The sequence below is a fragment of the Vipera berus genome (assembly GCF_964194415.1).
Source record: "Vipera berus genome assembly, chromosome: 6".
NCBI lineage: Eukaryota > Metazoa > Chordata > Lepidosauria > Squamata > Viperidae > Vipera > Vipera berus.
The window spans coordinates 27,385,967-27,408,900 of NC_138208.1; the positions used below are offsets into that span (position 1 = coordinate 27,385,967).

At 38.3% G+C, this 22,934-nt stretch overlaps 1 protein-coding gene across 5 annotated transcripts in view; it reads right to left on the reverse strand.

Moving 5' to 3' along the window:
• ST7 (suppression of tumorigenicity 7) overlaps positions 1 to 22,934 on the reverse strand; it is a 189,005-nt gene that overhangs the window by 35,617 nt on the left and 130,454 nt on the right. For all 5 annotated transcript variants that reach the window (XM_081331183.1, XM_081331182.1, XM_081331186.1 and 2 more), the window contains 3 exons: positions 22,285 to 22,360; positions 21,229 to 21,383; positions 12,161 to 12,258 (listed from right to left, as the gene is read on the reverse strand). In XM_081331183.1, coding sequence (XP_081187309.1) covers positions 12,161 to 12,258; positions 21,229 to 21,383; positions 22,285 to 22,360 — 329 coding nt within the window. The remainder of the gene's footprint in view (positions 1 to 12,160; positions 12,259 to 21,228; positions 21,384 to 22,284; positions 22,361 to 22,934) is intronic.

Below are 22,934 nucleotides of genomic sequence, written 5' to 3' on the forward strand. Positions count from 1 at the left end.
AACTTAGAACATGAAAACAATCCATAGACATATATGGTTGGTTTAATAAATCCAAGAACAGCGGCATTAAAAAACAATGCACTGAAATTTTCTAGTAAAGCAAGTACTAAGCTAGAGGGATCAAAGAGACTAAGCTGATGAACAACATTTTTGTTTTTCAGACCAGTTTTCTATCCTGCAACCAAAAGAATGGAAAATTGATGAGTTAGGGCTTAAGTAGGCTTCCATATATTATAACGAGAACCTGATTTGGATCAACTGGATATTCTGAAATGCTGGTAGGGTATACTTAGCTTTAAGATAAACTTTCTTTAAACCCAATTTGTCATGCCTTATTAAGACATTTTCATATGATTTCCTGAGACGTCTGGTTTGTGTCGCAGTGAGATGGGATGCAAGAAGGCAGAGCTCTGCCTTTCATGCCCGATTTTGCCCTGCTTGGGGCCCTAAAAAGGGCCTAAAATCCCCACAAAGAGGCGATGAAGAGGAGGGGTGCCTTGTTGATCATGGAGAGACGGCAGCCTTTCCATTCAGTCCAAGGAAAGCCCTCCAAACCAACAGGCTACATTCCTGTGGCTGGGCATTAGCTGCTGACAACCGAAGAAGAAAAAAACACTACTTAATACATTGTAAACATTTTACATGTTTGGAACTGGGTGAGAATATTGATCCTTTACATGTTTGGAACTGTGTGAGAATATTGATCCTTTCCTTACTATTTTACAACTGAATTTCCTGGCAAAGGCTCCCAAGAAGCTAAAAACCTCTGAATGTAAACAGAAGTGGCATTTTGATTTTATGGGGGACAGAAACATACAATAATGAAGTAACATAAAGCTACAGTTTTGATAAATTTGAGAACTGAGATAACTGTTAAGGTTTTCTCTTTGAAAAAAAAAACCATTGAGGTGAAATATAAGAAATCAATCCTTTGTTTTAAGAGTAGAAAATGGACTTTGAATGACATCTAGTGGTGGATTTGTGTACAGCACAATAATTTGCTTCCTGGTAGCTTGGTGACTCCTAGCTTAGAAGAACAGCTGGCAATAAAGGAAAATATTTTGGAATACTTATCACTCTGACCTTCTAGGATTATAAATATCTACTGAGCTTGGACTTTTAACTCCAAGAGCTAGTAGGAGAGAAAGAAAAATTTGACCTTGGACTATGCCTGGCTGGGAGAGATTTTTGAGCTATTTTCAGAGAGGTTGAACATTTTGAACACTTCAAACATTGTGGATTACAACCTTGACTGATTGACAATTTTTTGGATACTTGAGACAAAGGATTACTATAAAATATTGCTTTCAGAACTGAACCTATACTTTGGAATCTATTGGATTATAAAGGATACATATAAAAACCAGAAAACTAAAGAAAATTGCCTTCCTCATTCCAAGCAATTTTTACAAAAATAGAAAGAAAATTCCTGGGTCAGATTTAAAATCAGAAGATTTGACCTTTTAGAGGGGGCATTATATATTTAAATACTTGTTTGAATAAGGCTGAAAGCATGGATGACCCTTAGATATAATTAGACTTTTATAATGAAAGATATGATTTAGAATTAACATAGTATTTTTCCCTCTTTTTTGATATAGGAAATATGAAGATAAGATGAGGATTGATTTGAATCAGTTATGAGAAAATTATAACTGATAAAGATATTTCAAATACTGATGGAAATCAAACCTTAACAAGAGCACAAAAAACAGGATATTGATTAATGAATTGACATAATTGATTTACAGATTGATATTATTATTTGTATGATATTAGTAAAATATGATGAAGATGCTTATATCTAACTTTGCATACATTAACAGTACCAAAAACTGTAACAATATAATGAGGAGAAAATGGAAAAAATATGGAGAAGAAAGGAGGATCAGAGAAAAAATACTGGATTGTGTAGTATTGAACAGATTTATATTGAAGAAGTTAATGATAAATATTTGAACCCAGACAACCTGTTGTTTACTAAGCGCTAAAAACTGTAATTTTAAAAATCAATAAAACTTATTAAAAAAAATAAGACATTTTCATATGATTTCCTGATAGGGAGCATAGGAAAGAGGTTAAAGATGTTTTATTTGTTTATTTGATTGATTGATTTCTATAGCTTCCCATCCCAGCCAAGTAACCCCGGGTGGCTTTTAAAACTATAGAAAAGTTAAAGCAATTAATAAAACAATGAAAACATCCAAAAATTGTTTTTCATAGTATTACATTCTACTACCACATTTCCTTATTATTTGCGTGTTCCAGAAGTCAATTAAAAATTAGAAAAAGGAAGGAGCAAAGGATTGAGAAATAATGGAAAAATCAAGAAATGGATAGCATCTAAGGCCCATCTGAAGAAATACATTCATAAAACAACTGCCATTAAAAGATTTGCCGAGAACCAACAAACTATAATTGTATGGATGAGTAATGATAGCTGGCTTTAAAAAGGTAATTATCAAAACACAGCAAGAATATGCTAAATTAAATAGTTCCTATTCAAGACATATGGACATTTTTTCTAGGGATATATAATCATGTTCACCTTATTAAGGTTCATTTGTTTAATCATGCAGCAACAGTTCTTGTGTTCCTAATTTTACTTACGAAGATCAGAAAGAGTATTTTAATTTTACTAGCACATTAAATTGCATTCTCCAAAACCATTTGTAATCTAGAAAAGTCAAAGACTGACTAGATGAAATATGCATAATCCTTCTTATTCAGGGTCAATATATCTACATTGAAATATTCAATTTTTATCATTATTAACTTTCCAGGATTGAGTTAAGACATTGAAGCCAGCTCCAAAATTTACTTAAATATTTATTTTTATTTTATTTTAATCCCATTTATATCCCGCCCTTCTCCGAAGACTCAGGGCGGCTTACAAGCTTAGCAGTAGCCTTCATTCTATGTATATGCCTGCTTATTAGGGCTTTTGCCCCCCCCCAAGCGGCATTATTACAAAGTCAGCTTAATTGCCCCCAACAATCTGGGTCCTCATTTTACCTACCTCAGAAGGATGGAAGGCTGAGTCAACCTTGAGCCTGGTGGGATGCGAACCTGCACTAATTGCAGGCAGTTGGTGTTACTTAGGGAGGCATTAGCCCACTGCTCCACCAAGGCTCTTTGCTATGCTATTGCTATGCTTATTATAGAAAATGTTTTAAAATGAAAATAAATGTTCGGTCAGGTCTTAAGATACCTGTATCACAAAACAGTGAGAAAGGAACAACTCAAACTGTACTGGAAAAAACTATACTTTCCTAAATAGATGAATTGCAAAAACTGAATCTTTCACCACTTGGTTAAAAAAATCCTTCAAGAATTGGTCTAAAACAGGGGTGCATGAGGCTGCTCCGTCCTCAAAATGAAGTGTGAAGAGCTGTGGAATGATTGTGCACAAACAAAGCCGGACTGATGTTATCTTTCTTTTCCCATCGATGAACCTAACACCTGGGGATTTGCCGGTCTGCACCGCCCGGATGAACTGTGGGGTGGGGTTTGCTTACGGACACTTTAAAATACTGACCTGTGAGGGAATCCCTCAGATTCTGTCTATTATGCCTGCTATCTCCCATTCTTAATAAAGGTTCCTGCTTGGAAGAAACTGTTTCCAAGAGTTCTGCTTTCTTAAGATGTGGGCTTGAAGTAGGCCCTGACATTATATTTGTTTCATTTTATCAATCTTTTTGTTCCTTATTTTAAAAGAAGACATGAAAAGAATAAGAAGAAAAGTACATTGTCTAGAGAGACTTGGAAACCAATAACAATTTTATCAGAAAAGAGCTCTTTTTAAAGTGCCTTGTTTATCTGATTAAAGTGATTTTGGATTGTACAATAACCATCCCAAGAGTCTTAAAATAAATGCAATAATATAAATGCAATAAAAAAGAACACCAATATGCTTCACATACTGAGCTACTACATTTGTCTTTTTTTGTAAAGTGGAATTCAAGATTTTACTCTGTTACCACAAAGCATTTCCCTCTATGCATGGAGAGGAGTTGAAATCTTTCAGCAGGAAAGGACTGCCTGTCAGGAGAATTTCTAAATAAGTAAACTGAATTACATGGTAGCCTTATAGGATGAGAGTTATTGAAACTAAACTTTCTCCATAAATTCTTATACAATAAACAATTATTTATTGTACCCTTGTTTAAAACCATAGGGAAATATACAACTTATTTTGCTATCTAGTTTGATACCCCAATCCCAAAATGGCATCTCTTTTTAGGCTTTGTCATGTAACTTGATTGGGGTTTTTTTCCTACACTCTTACAAGGAATTCCTGGTTTTAATACACAATTGTTTTCATTGGTGCTTTTTTCTGGGTTTGTCACTATACTGTTGTCATTGAGAATCATACTTCACACTTTATCAATCTATATCATTACTTGGAATGTAGATCTGAAAACAAGCTAGGTGTCAGAACCCATTCCTTTCCTGGGGGAGATCTATTTCAATTCTTTCCATTTCTTTTGTGGGTTCGCAGCATTTCCACCGATTTAATTTCACTCTAAAGCACTTACTGGGAGGAAAGAATTTCTTAGCTGACACATTGTCCAGATTGCCCCAATACAACAGCAACAGAACAAAGATAACAAACCCACTCATGCCATCAAAACAATTAGCACCGCAAGTCACCACCAAGCCAAACTTTAGCAGCCCGTAGTGAGCCAAACAGGGATTGAATTAAAAAAAGCACTAGAAACTAACGAATGGTTCCTAAGCCACAAGAACCTATGCACCATGACTGGTGGTTTGCCATGGGTGGGAGGGAAGCTGTACATATCAAAAAGCCAGAGACTGACATTTATGCAGCTATGCCATGATTCAAAATCAGCTGGTCATTTCAGATTCGTAAAAACTTTACACCTAGTGAAACGGCAGTTTTGGTGGCCGTCGATAACAAAGGACATTGAAAGCTACGTGGCTAGTTGCCCAATTTGTGTTGCAGCTAAGAGAAGACAAGGGAAGACCCCAGGCTTGTCGCAACCAGTAGTGGCCCCTTCAGTGCCTTGGAAAGAAATTTCTATGGATTTTATTGTGGAGTTACTGGAAAGTGGGGGGAACACAGTCATTTGGGTCATGATGGATTTGTTCTCTAAACAAGTACATTTTATCCCATACCAAGAAATCCTCAATGCAAAGCTGTTTATCCAACACATTTATCGACTTTGGATAGAGGAGTACAATTCACATCAGAGTTTTGGAAAGCATTTCTGGGACTTTTGGGGACCACTCAGGGGTTGTCATCTAGTCCTCATCCACAGACAAATGGTGGGACTGAATGGTTGAACTCAGTACTGGAGCAGTACATAAGATGCTTCATTAACTACCGGCAAGATAATTGGACTGAACTACTCCCATTCGCAGAAATCGCTTACAACAATGTAGTACATTCCAGCACAGGCTACACTCCTTTCCAGGTGGCAATGGGACAAAGCTTCAACCCAATGCCTGAACTTCCATCAAGTGAACTGACCATACCTACCCTGAAGGAATGGATTACACAATTACAAAATATCTGGCCGGTTGTAAAAAAGGCTTTAGATGAGGCTAAGGAAGCATATAAATTCCAGGCAGATAAGAAATGAAGTGAACCCAACCCGTTTCAAGTAGGAGAGAAAGTTTACCTGTCAACACAATACCTAAAATCCCTGCAGCCCTCAAAGAAGTTAGGACCAAAATTTGTGGGACCATTTCCCATTAAATGAATAATCAATCCTGTCACGATAGAATTGGAGCTCCCTAAGACGTTCCAACAGGTTCACCCAATTTTTCATTGCAGCCTTCTGAAATGCGAACTGCAATCGCTCTTAAGACCAGCTGCGGCTCCCTCCCCTCATCCAATCATGGTAGAAGGTGAACAATATTCTGAAATAAAGGAAATTCTAGATTCCAGAAAACACCATGGTTCCACCTAATATCTAGTAGCATGGAAACATCTGCCTCATTCCCAAAATGAGTGGGTTCAGAAATGTCATGTCAGAGCCCCCAGATTACTTCCACACTGCATATCCAGATAAACTAGACTAATCTTTGTCTCCCTTTTTTTCTGTTTTATTTTCTACAGGTAGATTTCTCTTTTTTCTAAGGGGGGCAGGATGTCAGAACCCATTCCTTTCCTGGGGGGGCCATCTATTTCAATTCTTTCCATTTCTTTCTGTGGGTTCTGCTGTTCTCCTGAGGGGGAGGGGGGAAGGCTCTGTGGTATGTTTTTCTGCTTTGCTACAATATATCCCTTCTGCTGTTTCTATATACTTACTCTTTGAACTGTTTCTCCCTTGATGTCAACCTGTGGTAAGAAAGGAATGTGCCTCCGGCCATCTGGCTTATCTCTCACTGCAGAAGGGAAGGTGCAAAGACCTAACAACATCTTCACAAGCATGGGACCCCGTTATCAGCTCTGTTCCCATAGTGGACTTAACACCTGTGGATTGGTTCATTTAAACTGACCAGATGAATTATTAGGTGGGGTTTGCTTGGGACTCTTTTAACCTATTGATCTGAGTGGGACACCCTCATAGATCCTGCCTTCTATGCCTGCCATCAGCTTCTCCTAATAAAAGTATTTTCCTTTACAAAACACTCTAGAGCAGCCTGTAACAACCTAGTGCAGTGATGGCGAACCTTTTAGAGACCAAGTGCCCAAACTGCAACCCAAAACCCACTTGTGTACTGTCAGGTGCTGGGTGGGCGTGGCCCATTGGGTGGGTATGGCCAATTGGGTGGGTGTGGCCAATTGGGTGGGCATGGCTGTGGTGGTAATGGCAGACTGGGTGCAACTAAAAAGTTTAATCAATGAATTCCAACTTTTGGGAAGATCACTGCGTGATCTTTTTTCCCCGTGAGAAGTTGAAATTGATTGATCGATTGAACCTCTTTTTTTGCACACTGCAGTGGAGGCCTAAAGTGAAAAGGTTTTATAAAACCCAGCTGAAGGCCTAGGACTGGGGCGAGGGCGTGCATGCCCACAGAGAGGGCTCTGTGTGCCACCTGTGGCATGCGTGCCATAGGTTCGACATCATGGACCTAGTGCCTTTAGATACTATAGAAGAAGCCTACTTATAGAAACACAATCAGAGTTAAGAATGCATAAACTGATATAAAAATTACCTGTTGGACAATATAAGTAAATTAAGGTGTACCAATAACAGATCCAAAGCCTGACATACAATTTGATCTTACTGGGGCCATATATGGTCCTTATGCTAAGACCAGTTTTTTAAAAAAGAGGGAGGGAAGGTGTCCCTGATTGTGAACTAGAATTGTCAATAAATCTAGGAAATCTTGCCTGGAAGGTTTGCACATCTGTCTACATATTATTAGTATAGAGGTAATGAAACTTCATACAGGGATAGACTGAAAACTTTAACTAAAGCTTCATTCTAAGATTCTTAATACCAGCATTAAGACTGGCATGAACCAAAAGCCAACATGGCTTTGTCAAAACAGTTCATGCCAAACAAATCTTATTGCATTCTTTGACAAGGTGACAAAATTAGTGGACCAGAGGAATGCTGTATATATAATTTACTTGGATTTCAGTAAGGCATTTGATAAAGTAGACCACAACCTACTACTTGATAAGATACAAAATCCCCAAATCCTTTATTTATATTTTCAGATATTATATAGCACAATTTTATGCAATATAATGAAGAGTATCACACCAGCTACAGAAAGAACTGTGCTGTATTTGAAAACAATATCCTGGAGCACCAACATGGGCACAGCACAAAATTCACAACACTACAAATAAATCTGAAATGTATTTTAAAAATAGACAGCTGGAGCCTGCAGAACCACTTATGATTCTAAACATAGCAGAATTGCCAGGGAAGGGCACTGGTTTATGAAAGCTACTTCAGCCACTGCAAGTTCATAAGGAGCCTGAATGAGCAGGGCTTAGTTGAAATAGTGTCATTTCCCCAACTTTTTCAATTTATGTCAGTTTGCTTCAAGATAGATGGCTCTTGAGGTCTGTTGCAGGAATCCATTGTATGAATCAGTGAAGTAATGTTTAAAACTGTAAGATGAAAGGAAGGGGACTATCACACCTGTGTCAATGGTTCCAATTAGTAGGCACTGGGACATATCAAGAGAGAACTAAACAAAATGAGACTGAAGAGTTTAAACAAGGACGAGCCTGAGAAAAATCTTTGTTCCATTGACAGATTATTAATAGTCTCTTAAGGTCACTGGGTTCCATGTTTTAATTCATGTGGAGGACAAACCCGTCACACCTGGGAACACTGACCTTGGAGCTCTGACTTAGTCTGGACATGCTGGCCTTGATGAGTGGAAATTCTCCTGTACATGGAACCTGTCTAAAATCCATGGTGTAAGGATCAAAAATGAGAAATACCACTTTTCTCCATTCAACACACTTGAAAAACTGGATAAGATTTGCTCAATCAATCTTCATGGTAATGTCCCTCCATTCACGTTCTTCTTCTTGATTTCTATTTTTATTGAAATCGACCCTGTTGGTCATCTGTTTTGAGCACTGTGAGCCACTGGAAATCAACTAGGGAGAAAGAGAGCGAGAGCGGACAACAAAAGAGACCTCTTCTGGGTGCCCCCAAGGGATTTTACGCTTGGCTGGCGGATCTCAATCGGGTTGCAGGACAAGAAGCAATGGATGGAAACTAATCAAGGAGAGAAACAACCTAGAACTAAGGAGAAATTTCCTGACAATTAGAACAGTCAATCAGTGGAACAACTTGCCTCCAGAAGTTGTGAATGTTCCAACACTGGAAGTTTTTAAGAATAGATTGGACAACATTTGTCTGAAATGGTATAAGGTTTCCTGCCTGAGCAGGGGATGGGAGTAGAAGACCTCCAAGGTCCCTTCCAGCTCTGTTATTCTATTCTATTCTAGGGAAGAATTTTCTGCTGAATACATACAGGATTGTATGGTATATTATATCTTATTTAAGAATCTCAGGTTCCATTTCATTTTCCTATTGATGAAAAAGATTGCAGTATTCCACAGTTATGCAAACTCATTATACAGTATAAAAAAATCATCCATATACTTATTAGGGAATAACAACATTTTGACATGTTAACGTCTTTCTTATTTACATCTTAAAATTTCATTGAGGACACAAAACTTTGACAAGTTGAACAATACCAGAGAATCTGACCTAAATATTTATAGAAATTATAAAAAAATGGATCTTTGTGATTTATATAAATTATCCCACTCTGAGAATGTTGCAAGGATGGAAAGTCCTGAAGGAAGAAATGCTGCTTAATCATTCAGTTTCCTCCACTCACAGAAACTTTATTCTATGAAGCAATTTGCAGAAACAATTGTATGGCTATCTTATCTACTCAAATGGTTTAAGGAATACTCTCTTTTAAAGAAAACATAAATATATTCATTACTTGTACTTCTCTGAAACCTCCATACCTGTTGGCTGTAATAAATTCACAAAAAGAGTTAATGCCTCTTGTCACTCTGTCTTTTGCATAAAAACTAATTAATCCCTCTGAATGAAATTTGAGTGACATACATTTTTATCACTCCAGGACATATTTTTGCAGCAAATTTCATTATGTTCTCCACTCAAACAAATTATGTACATTTTAAATGAGAAATTAAACAAGCATTGAAAGCCCTGCATTGAGCTCTATCAGATTTGGCACATTTAATCTCTTAATTGCAATTTGGCTTTACTGTAAATTTTTGGCTGATTTTCGTAAAAAGCAAAAAATTCAGCTCAAAGGTTTTGTCCTGATTTCTATGAAATTTGACATACTTCCTCTCTACAATGTTCTAATTTTTTACAGGTAGTTCTCACTTAACAACTAATCAGTTAATGACTGTTTGAATTAATGACACCTTTGGAAATGATGCTATATAGCCATGGTGGCAAACCTGTGGCATGCAGAACCCTCTCGGTGGGCACACGTGCTGTTGCCCCAGTCCTAGGCCTTCAGTCCCATCCATGAGCAACTTGCATCAATACCCGCACAGGGTAAGGTTGCCGCCCCCACCCCCACCTCCCCAAAAGTTTTTTTACTAACCTGCCTTTCAGCTGCATTCTGTTTCTGTGTTTGCTTCTCAGCCTTCGCTGCATGTTTGTGGGGCTATCGGTAAAAAAAAATCCATCAGATTTTCTAACTTCTTGCGAGATCTCAAGAAGTTAGAAAGTCTGATAGAATTTTTTTTTACCCAGTCCCACAAACATGCTGTGAAATCTGAGAGGTGAATGGAGAAATGGAATGCGGCTGAAAGGCAGGTTAGTAAAAAAAATGCTTGAGGGAGGGAAGGGCATCTGGGCAGGGGCAGGTGCAGCAACCTTACTCTGCATGGTGGTGGGAGGGTTGAGTGCATGCCCTTCCCATGCCAGGCCAGCCCCTGCAGGCTGTAACCACCACAGCCATGACCACCCAATGGGCCATGACCACCCAATTGGCCACACCCACCCAATGGGCCACACCCACCCGGCACCTGATGATACATAAGTGGGCTGAAGGAACATTGAAAGGGAAAGGGCTGCCTGCCAGGAGGATTTCAGCTCTGTATGAAGCTTCGCATAGAGATAAAATCTTTGTTAAACAGTTCTTTTGCTCCATCTGCTTAATGAGCCAGGAGATTACTTAATGACCACAGTCAAGAGTGTCAAGAGCTAAGCAGTTAACAACTGCTTTGTTCAATAACTGAGATTCCAATTCTTTAATACTAAAAAATCAAAATACCAAAATGTTTTTATGTTTTTCCCAAGCTAGTTAGTAGGAAGGAAGGAACTTAGTTTCTTCAAATTGAGGAATAAGAAGAGGTAAAGCAGATTGGATTACTTTTAAAGATAAGATTCCAGCTATACAATAAATAGAATGTCCCTGAATTCTATGCATTTTGTCATACAGTATTAAAAGCAAATCTAGGAATAAGAATTCAGCATAACCAAGGGAAGCAACAAAGGCCTTGGCCCTGAAAGTTAAATAATGTATGCTTCCCTCCCAAAGTGGAACAATGGTTGTATTAAAATTTATCTTTAATTATAGGTATATTCAATTTTGTGTTTTTAATGTTATTATTTAGATTTAGTATGCAGCCCGACTCCATTTAAACAGTTAAAATAGTTGTAATTTATACTATTTATATTTGTTTAACCTGTTTTTCATTTAAGGGCTCACAATAGCATTATAGCACTTCCTCCTCCCAATTTTGTTTCCCACAGTGGCCCTGTGAGAAAGGTTGGGTTGAGAAAGAGTAATTTGTAATAAGTAATCCAGGAAGTTTACATGGCTGACAGTAGACTTCTTGATACCACACTAACATTTTGATCTCTAAAGTATGCTGTCTCTCATTCCTGAAAACAAAAAAAACTGTGTAGGAGGTGGAATAATTTGTGACATTCTTCATCTCTCTTAACCCTTTGAAATTGTAAATTAATTGCATTAGTTTGCATTCTTCACATTTCTTTCCTTCTAAGAAATGGATTTTTTTTCATTCATTAAATGGCAATTTATGGCCTGGCTGAAGCTACCCGAGTACCTCGAGGGGACAACAAAATCACTGATTTTAAACAGTGCGGGGGTTTTTGCTTTTGTTTTTGGCAAAATCAAGTAAAAAAAAAAGGCACAGGATTCCTTAAAATCACCCTCAAAACTGTCCCATAATTAACAACATATGCCTTGGGGGCTGAGTTGAAATGCATCTGTTGGTCACATAAACTTCCTTCTTCAGTACTACATACCAAATTTTCTAAAATACTGTAACTAATCTTTTTTTCGCTTATTACTACTCTATGTTTATGGTAGAATCAGGGACGATTCTTTGCTTAATAGTATCCTTCTTCATACCCTTCGTGATACAGCAATAGGAGACTCTGCAGATTTTCCTTATATAGATGTTGAATTCATAAGAAAAATCAGATTTTAATATGAAGTTCCATGAAAAAGTAACTAGACAAGACAGGAGCAATAAACAATAAAGGGCACAAATCTTTCACCCTCTACAGAAATATGAGGGATGATAGGAAAAGGACCAGAAAAAAAGAAAGCAGGTTAAGCTCTCTAGATATCAGCACTGTTTTATGTAGATAGGTTGGTTCTATAGCAAAAGGAAATTCCTCTCTGTGATTGTGACTTGTTACATAAAAGACAAATATTAACACAAATCCAAACTCACATCTCTCATCATTTTCACAGCTTCCCTGGTTCTCCCCAGTTTTCTCGCACACATTGCCAGCCTCCTTTTTATGTAGACTAATACATTAGTGTCCCGTCCTGGGAAGAAAGAAAAAGAAGGAAGGAAAGAAAGAGAGAAGGGGAAAAGGTTTGAAGAGATTGTTTATAGAAACTGACAGAACAAAAGGTCTATTTTGACATCTGCAAAGAAATGCCTTTTCTTAGAATTTATTACTTAATAGAGATAGTAGCCCAACACAATAAAAAAGATCTAAAACCTGTCCATCGCTAATTATGTTAGAGAAATACATTTATATAAATGTCTATACATTTATAGACATTTATATTATGTCTATAATATACTACCAGTTAGATATTAGATCACTGTGATACTTTCACATCACCACAGTATAGTAACTTCCACAACATGTTTTATTTAGGCATGTGTTCTTTCTGTTCATCCCCCTCTGAAATAACAGCTCATCTGTACAGCATGCCACAAATCTGGGCCATCAGGTTATGTCTACACTTTGCTCAATATTTTGCTAATGCAGCATATAAATTCTGATAGGATGCAGAAAAACATTTTTAAATTAACTATTCCTCCCAGATAATTTTGTTCACAGTAAACTGCTTGGCATTTCATAGAGCTACCATAGACCTATTTACACAAACCTCCATGACAATCTTAAGAAAGCCCCTTGAATTTGCTTTCTGCACACTGACACTGGATACATTGAAGAGTGGTAAGAGATACATTGCTATGTGTGTAATGCAATTTCTTTTCATACTGTTGATAGCTCTCATTTAATAATAATTTGCAATTATCATTTTTAAAAATCTTAGTTCTTTGAACATCTGTTAGTGTGTATGATTAGTTTGCAAAAGTGAGCAACTTGGTGCTTAACAAGTTACTGCAGCAATTCTGACACTCCATGAGAACTGATCCTTCTGTATAAAGTGAAAAAACAAGTGAGATACATACTAAAGAATAAGACGAGGACATTCCTCAAAGGTCAGCAACTAGTAAGAGAACATACTCAGGAATTTTTTCCCCTGGTAAATCTTATTATGTGTCATCAAATTGTTATCAACACTTAGTGACTAAATACAGTGAGGGGGAAAAATTATTTGACCCCCTGCTGATTTTGTACATTTTCCCACTGACAAAGAAATGATCAGTCTATAATTTTAATGGTAGGTTTATTTTAACAATGAGAGAAAGAATAAAAAAAATCCAGAAAAACACAGTTCAAAAAAGTTATACATTGATTTGCATTTTAATGAGTGAAATAGGTTGACCCCCCCCTCGCAAAACATGACTTAGTACTTGGTGGCAAAACCCTTGTTGGCAATCACAGAGGTCAGATGTTTCTTGTAGTTGGCCACTAGGTTTGCATACATCTCAGGAGGGATTTTCTCCCACTCCTCTTTGCAGATCCTTTCCAAGTCATTAAGGTTTCGATGTTTGGAAGCTCGAACCTTCAGCTCCCTCCACAGATTTTCTATGAGATTAGGCCACTCCAGGACCTTACTGTGCTTCTTCTTGAGCCACTCCTTTATTGCATTGGCCATGTGTTTTGGGTCATTGTCATGCTGGAATACCCATCCACGACCCATTTTCAATGCCCTGGAAGAGGGAAGCTTCTCACCCAAAATTTGATGGTACATGGCACTGTCCATCGTCCCTTTGATGTGGTGAAGTTGTCCTGGCCCCCTAGCAGAAAAACAGCCCCAAAGCATAATGTTTCCACCTCCATATTTGACAGTGGGGGTGGTGTTCTTGGGGTCACAGGCAGCATTCCTCCTCCACCAAACATGGTGAGTTGAGTTGATGCCAAAAAGCTTGATTTTGGTCTCATCTGACCACAACACTTTCATCCAGTTCTCCTCTGAATCATTCAGATGTTCATTGGCAAATTTCAGATGGGCCTATACATGTGCTTTCTTGAGCAGGGGGACCTTGCAGGCGCTGCAGGATTTCAGTCCTTCACAGTGGAGTGTGTTACCAACTGTTTTCTTGGTGACTATGGTCCCAGCTGCCTTGAATCTTGCAGAGACTGCCTGGAGAGTTTGGTATCTGGTTGACTGATTGCTTCTGTGGACAAGTGTCTGTTATACAGGTAACAAGCAGAGATTAGGAGCACTTCTGTAAGGACCTGCCTCAACTAGATCTTTCAAGAAAGCAGAACTCTTGAAACAGGCATTGTCTCAAAAGAAATTTTTATTGAGAGTTAGTGATGGCAAGAGAGCCAAGCAAGGCCCAAAGATTTGGCGTGTAAAGGATTACATCAAAAAGGCAATTCAAAACTCCTCTCCCAAGTGTCCAACCATCTGATTGAAAACCAGCCAATCCACAGGTACTATCATGTTATGAGAAGCTAGAGATTTAGCGCGCTTCTTGAGGTCTCTCTTGGTTTCATTTCCCAATGGACCCAGCTCCACTGTCTGGAGATAAAGGAGATGTTTTCAGGTCACATTCCTCTTGCCCAGAGGGTGGGCACCTTGTACAAAGCAGAGCAAAGCGAACAATATACCTCATGCAAGCACCTTCCCCCAACACTATGGCAAGCCCCGAAAATACATAGGAAAAAGCAAAGAAAGGGGAAAATAGTAGGATTAAAGGCAAATACATTTGAGGGACTCTGACATTCTGCCTCCCCCCCTTACAGAAAGATGAATCCACCTGCAAAACAAAATTAGGAAGGGGGAAAGGAAAACAAGCAATTTAGGGGCTCTGACATGTCTTTTATAAACCTACTCATTCTGGGAAGCAGGCAAATCTATCCAGGCCACTAAATACTGGGTGGAGTATTTATGAAAATCTAGAATATCTCTGATTTCAAAGCGTTGCTCACCCTCAACCATAATAGGTTGAGGAGCTGGAGCAGTGATAGGTTGTAATTTGGAGGTGACCTCAGGTTTCAATAAGCTACAGTGGTTTATTGGGTGGATTTGTCTCAAACTCTTAGAAAGTTCCAGATCCACTATAACAGGATTGATAATATGTTTAATAGGAAACGGACCAATAAACTTAGGCCCCAGCTTCTTTTGATGGCTGCAATGACTGCAAAAATCTAGTGGAATGGTAAACTCTGTCTCCAACATGAAAAGGCTTAGGCTCCATTATTTTCTTGACTAGATGACCTAAAAGGTCCAAAAAGGCTTTCCAGAACATGGAGGTGAATTGAACACCCCTATCGGATATTATATGTTTTGGAGCACCATGAAGGTGATAAATATGCTGCACAAACAATTTAGCCACAGTCTTTGTGGTCGGGATCTTCTGACATGGAATAAAATGGGCTTGTTTAGAAAACAAGTCAGCGACAACCCAAATGACAGGATTTCCCGCACTTTCAGGTAGCTCAACAATAAAATCTCTCTCCAGGGTGCTGAAGGGCTCACCACTGGCTGCAGGAGGCCAGGAGTTTTTCCCTGCCTACATTTAGCAGCAGCACAAGTAGGGCAGCTAGCCACATAACTTTCGATGTCCTTCTTTAAGAAAGGCTACCAAAATTGCCTCCTTTACAAACCCAAAGTATCCTGCCATTTTTTGAATCATGACAGGCCTGCATGATTCCCAGTCTCTGATTTGCAGGCACCTACAGCTTTCCTCCCAGCCAAGCCAATCCATCTTGCACTGAACAGAGATTTTTATGGCTGCTGAACCACTCATCTTTCTCCAGTGCCTTCTTGAACTCCCCCATCACCCCATTGTCTAATGGTTGGGGTTTCTTAGTCTGTGTCCTCGTAGTGGCTGGGGAAGCCAGTTGCTGTGAGGAAAGTAGAGGTTTAACCACTTCTGCCTTCACACTGCTCTATTGTGGCATTCGTGACAAAGCAGCTGCTAGGAAGTTTTTTTTCCCCAGGCAGATAATGGATGGAGAAGTTAAAACAATGGAAGTCTGGGCCCAACTTGCCTATTTTGAAACCTCCTGGGAGTTTTCAAAGCTTCAAGATTCTTATGATCAGTCCAGACCTGGAAAGGAATTTTACTCCCATCTAGGAAATGCCTCCAGGTTAAGAGAGTCCATCTCATTGCATAGGCTTCCTTTTTCCAAGTAGCCCACCATTGTTCATTTTCCCACAACTTTTTGGATGTTCTGTCTCCCACAACATTTTGGAGGCAGAGGTGTGAGGGGGAGACAAGTGATCTGGATGTGCTGTGTGGCTCCCTGCCCCATCATGGCTTCAGGCAAGCTAATAGACATTGGGATGGAGTGGTTGGGTGGCCATGTGGTACATCGGAATCACCTGCCTCCCCCTCATGCCTCTGCCTTACCTGCTGCTGATGCTGCCACGCATTGGGATCGACTGCCTCCCCCCCCCAGCACCTCTGCTTGGAGGCCATCTCAGTGGTCACAGTGCTCAGAATTACCTGCACTGTGCAGACTGCGGCTGCTGCCAGACACCATCAGCCCCCATGCGCTAGCCACCTCCTGTGCTGGCCAAACCCACCTCCCCAGGGCTGATGATCTTAACTGTGGCTTATTTTGAGGGTAGGGCTTATATTAGGAGCATGCTAAAAATCAGGCTATGGCTTATTTTCTAGTTGGGTCTTATTTTGTGGAAAACATGGTAGAGCTCATTTTCTAGTCTGGATATTTATTTTATCAATGGTGCTCCACTGCTAAAAATGAAATCTATCAGACTAGAACATTTATAACCCTAATAAACCCTATAATATATTGTTTCACCTTTTACTGTCAGTAAAATGAGGACCCAGATTGTTGGACCCAATGTGCTGACATTGTAAACTGCCCAGAGAGTACTGTAAAGCAGAGGTCACCAACCTTTCTTGGTTGGCAGACTGGGGGGAAAGGGAGGGGGCAGCATTTTGCATGCATGTGTGCATGTGTGAATGGGGCCACGAGTGCCCATGTGATGCAAATGGGGCAGCGCTAGCACCCACTTGATACTCACTAGACCTGTTCTTATTTATTTATTTATTTATTTATTTATTTATTTATTTATTTTAATTCCATTTATATCCTGCCCTTCTCCGAAGACTCAGGGCGGCTTACAAGCTTAGCAGTAGCCTTCATTCTATGTATATGCCTGCTTATTAGGGCTTTCACACACACCCCAAGCGGCATTATTACAAAGTCAGCTTAATTGCCCCCAACAATCTGGGTCCTCATTTTACCTACCTCGGAAGGATGGAAGGCTGAGTCAACCTTGAGCCTGGTGGGATGCGAACCTGCACTAATTGCAGGCAGCTGGTGTTACTTAAGGAGGCATTAGCCCACTGCTCCACCAAGGCTCTTACATGGTGTGGTGCCCCATTTTTGTGCCCTTCGGGGTGGCAGCATCCCATTTTCATTCCCCATGGCAAAATGGTGTCCCATTTTTTGCATCCCAAGGCATTGTTCTCATTTTTGTGGCCTGAGATGTGGCGTTGGCCCAATTTTGTGCCGCACAGGGCAGCGGCGGCCCATTTTCACACCCCATGGTGCAGTGGCAGCCCCATGGTGCAGTTAGACCCTGTGGCATGGCAGCATCCCATTTTTATGGTCTGAGGCATGGTGGCAGCCCGTTTTTGTGCCCCACGGCATGGCATCCTGTTTTTGCACCCCATAGCCACAGTGCTAGCACAAGCGTGGGGGTTGTGCACACACACATGCATGCACTGTCCAGCCTGTCCCACGGCCCAATGGCCAGGAGGCCATGGTCCAGTAGTGGGCCACGGCCCGCAGGTGGGGGACCCCTGGTGTAAAGCACTATGGAGCAGTATATAAGTTTAAGTGCTATTGCTAAATAATTATTTATGTTAATATGCTAATATTGGTTGACTGTTCTGTATGTGGAGTTGTTCTTGAATACCACCCGGAAGCTTCAGCTGGTCCACAATGCAGTGGCATGCGCTTAGCGATAACAATAGCATTTAGATTTATCTACCGCTTTATAGTGTTTTACAGTCCTTTCTAAGTGCTTTATAGCATCAGCATATTGCCCCCAACAATTTGGGTCCTCATTTTGCTGACCTGGGAAGGATGGAAGGTTGAATCAACCATGAGCCGATTAGGATCATACTCCTGGCAGTCAGCAGAATTAGCCTAAAATACAGCATTCTAACCAGTGCACTACCATGGCTCTCTCAGTTTGCCCATGTAATAATTTTGTGAACTGCACTGATTGCCTGTTTGTTTCTGGGTATGAGTCAAGGTGTTTCATACTACCTCTAAAGTCTTATAGAACATAGGGGATAGTTACTTGAGGGGATGTCTCTTTTTTCTAGTATCTGCTTAGCTGGTTTGTTCTGACAGGGTTGATGTGTTCTGGGTTTCTTAAACTATGCCACCTAGCAAGATTCTAAAAGTGTGCCTCTTCTGTAATAGCACATGTCTTCTGGAATGAGGCTCCCCCCAAAATTCAAATGATCCCATCCCACAGGTATTTTGAAGGGTCCTGAAGATGTGGCTCTTTACCTAGGCTGTTGGTGAAGACAACTGATGCCCCCTTTCTTCCTTTTTCCCATTTCTACTGGGAATTATCCTCTCTGCCATCTTTGGTTTTTTATTGTTTTGTTTTGTGCTTCTTATATTGTCTTATTTTAAAATATATTTAACAATTTATAAACTATTTACAGTTGCTTATAGTCAGGCAACATGTAAATTATTATTATTATTATTATTATCATCATCATCATCATCATTATTATCATTATTAGCAAAATCTCACAGACTGATTATCTACAATGTCATGATCGAGTTGTCAAAATTATACATTGGAAGCTGTTCCAAAAGTTTGGGTTTGAATGCAGCAAAAATTAACACCAAATGCTCTTAAAAATGAGCAAGTCAAAATCCTGTGGGACTTTCCCATCCAAACAGACAGACATCTGACCACAACACACCTAACAGCACTAATGTGGAAAAGAAAAAAGTCTGGTTCATTGATATTGCAATACCAGATGATGCATGAATTGAAGAGAAATAAAAATGCCAAATGCAATAAAAACATTTGGTTAACTGTGTGACCAGCCTTAACATGCCATTAAGTCAGGGGTGACTCTAAGCAATCATAGAATTTCTTTAGAAGCATATGCTAGTATCACTACAAAATATTCATCTTTAAAATGGTAAAATCATCCGGGTAAATATGGCTATAATGTATTGTGTATCAATGAACTGAAACATTAAATAAAATTTTCAGTGATATCAATAATATTTGGCATTTTATCTTATTTTAAAAAGGAAGAAGCCAACCTTGGTAGATACAGTAAATTAGTAGAAGAGTCATTCCTCTCTTTTTTATCACTGAAGACTGCAATACACATATTGGGTTAGAAAGACAAAACCTAGATCATTGAATCACCAAGAGCTTCACACATACTATGAGAGTACAGATTCTGATTAACAAGTTTTTCAAGTTTTGTTATGTTTTAATTTATGTCTTTGTTTAATCTCCATGGATATTCAGAGGTCCTCTTCTGTTTTATTTTTGTTTTTGTTTTTGTTTTTCTTAAAGATGGGTAATTTAGATTAGTGGAAGAGGACAACCTGAATATTGCTAGTGCAATTCCTATCATCTGTCATTTGCTATGCTGGTAGAAATTATGACATTTAAGGTATCAGAAAGTGAACCAGTTATTGCTGTCTCTCCCTAATCTAAACCATGTAAAACCAGATAAGGACAAGTGGTGCTCATTCTATAATGGCAGCCTTTGATTTGACGTTTTGACTATGTCTGATAATCATATCTTTCTACATTGTGTCACTATAAAGACACTGCAAGTTCTCTATTTTCTAGAAAAATCATTTCTGTGCAAAAAATCTATTATCATATATTATCATCCCTCTGAGAGCTCTTGACCAAAACCCACATTCTCAGATTCTATGAAATGGTGTTATTCTTTTAGGATTTGAAAATATTCCTTTATTAGATAATTAATTTCATTCAATGTATTTAGAAATTTTATTCTTGATTAGCTAATTTGCTTCTTATAAACAGCCTCTATGTTCTCAAGCTTTAGTCTTTCTACCATTTCTCCAATAACATCAACATGCAGACAAAAACATAGGCAAATTTTAATTTTCTGTTAATGATTCAATCATAATAAATGCTAACAACAATGCCATTCTGTAACATACAATTCTCAGTTTTATAGATTTACTACTAATTACTTGCATTCACCCATTTTGGAAGAAAAGCATGGAGACTCCAGTGCATTGATTGGGCGGAAACCTTACTAACACACACACACACACCACAGAATAATGTCACTAAATGTATTTGGAAAAATGTGAGCTGAAAAAGCAACTTTTTTGATAAAACATCAAAAAGCAAAAGCAAATGCAAAACAAGTCTCTAAATATGATCCACTTGTTTTTATTTTGCAAATTAAACAATCAAATTCTTCTAGTCTTTTTTTTTTTTGCATGACATATTTCATTTTTGTGATTAAACAAATTAACTCATTGCTCTTATCCATTTTGAATTCATCTTTCCTGCATGCAGGTGGCTGTAACTGGAAACTATGGATTATTTTCTCCAATACCCTAATAAATTCATAAGAATTCAAAAATGTATTCTTTTTAGCTATCTTAAGTTGTACACCCTAGAGTTATTTCTTCCATTACATTTTTTGCATTTTCTTTCTTTCCAGTTTTGCAAATTATTTACAAATTATTTACATATATATTATATTACTGAATTTCACAGTTTTTTCCACAGAACCATTGTACTATTCAGTTTTTATAATAAATAGAATTCAGTGTTCAAGCTACAGAATTTCTCTGTAGTTAAATTATTCTTAGTCAATTGCAAGACACTTGTTCCTCAGACTAATATGTTTATTAAAAGGCATAAGCTTTTGTGAACTATAGCTCACTTCATAATGCATGCATATGGAGTGGCTAAACTGATGCAGGATTAAACCAGGATGAGAAAGTGAATGAAGGTAACCACCCTGTCTTTTCCTTTTTTCCTAACACCTCATCCTAATTTAAATCCTACATCAGTTTAGCCATTCCAAGCATCTAATGAACTGAACCTATGAGTCACAAAAGTCCCTACAGAAACCTTCTGATCTAAAGAATTGGTAACAGAAGGAAAGGTTCTTACTGTGCTGAGCTTCATATTGGGTACCATGATGCTGTAATTGTTGGCTACGTCTGTAACAGCCTTCACCTGCTTTCAGAGCCTGTTTAAACAGTTTTTCTGCTTCCACAATAGTTGTTGCTTCCTCTTCTGCCAAGAGAATGTAAGCAGTGGCACATCTGTCAATGAAATGACAAAGTAATCATCACAAAGAGAGCTAGAAAAATAATAGGATACATTGTTTGGGTACATTAGGTGGACAAGCGATTTGGGCATACCTGATTCTTTTAGGTAAAATGTATGCCTCAATCCAGCAACTGGCTGCAGGCATGGAAACTCTGCAACATATTTTCAGATCTACCAAGCAACCTTATTCACTTCAACAGAATACAACTTTGCATGTGCCCAATTCTGCAAGTTCAAAGCCATCCAATCCTGAAGCTATGGATCTAGGCAGCAAACTACCAGTTAAAATTCAGGTTGTGGTGGGATAGAAGAACTCTGGAAATACCAAATTCTATATTTTTCAACTAGCAACAATGATTGGTTTTATTTTGGAACCATACTGTATATACAACCCATGAATGAACAAATAATATCCAAAGAACAACTAAGATAGAAAGCCCAACAGGCAAACAAAGACCATTGTAAATGGATATGGCAAATGGGTGATTGGGGCATTCAAGTAGAGTAAGTGTTATACATCATGTCTGAAATAAGTAGATGACAATACATCAAAGAGATACTGTCTCTTAAAAACTCAGAAAATATATCAGTCCATGTCTATCATGATTAGTATGAAAGAAATGTTTCTCCTGCATCAAGTCCAACTCATCCTCTTCTTCATTTAGAAAAAAAATGAAAATATCACACAAATACAACTTTATCTTCAACAAATTCCATGCACACATTGCTCAGGTATTGTACAGAATAGTATTGTACAGAATACTATTTCAAGTTTTCTCAGTTTGTACAAGACTTTCCCAAAGACAGGAAAGTGGCACAAGACTCCCCAAGTAATAAGAAATTATAACAAAGCAAATCAATTAAAAATAATCAAAGGACTTTCAGTAGACTTACTCATTTAACTCTAAAGCTTCATGTGCTGCAGAAATTCTGGCCTGTGGGTTTCTTTCTCTCCAAGCCTTTTGCATTACTAAGAAATGAAACATTTTTTTTAAAAAAAATGCAGTAATTTGGAGGTAATGCTAGGCTTATCTAAAGTACTAATATATTAGCAGGGCATTTCACCACACAATTAATTAAGTCCAAAAATATAATCAGATACTGATGATAGAAGAGGTACTCTTTCAATATGTTTCAAGAAGAATGAACTTACAACTATTAGTTAATGTCAGCAATGCATTATGTACAAATGTGATAAGAATAGATTACTCCAAAGCAGCTATGAAAACTATCAATGTAATTAAGTGGATCCTGAACAAAAGATAACACTCTAGGAACCACTTAAGGCATTTTTGACTATTCTGAGGGGGGGAAAATTGTTCCCTTTAAAAAAATAACAGTAAGTTCTCAGAACCAACTATGATAACACAATACAACCATGAATACTATTCTACAGCAAGGGGAAACAGCATTTGGAAATACTGTACATATGGTCACATAATCCAAATTCCAAATCACCATATCAGGAAATATGATATAAATATCATATATAAATTATTAAATGAAACAAGCATAGTTAAGAATCAAGACATCTGTGATATCTT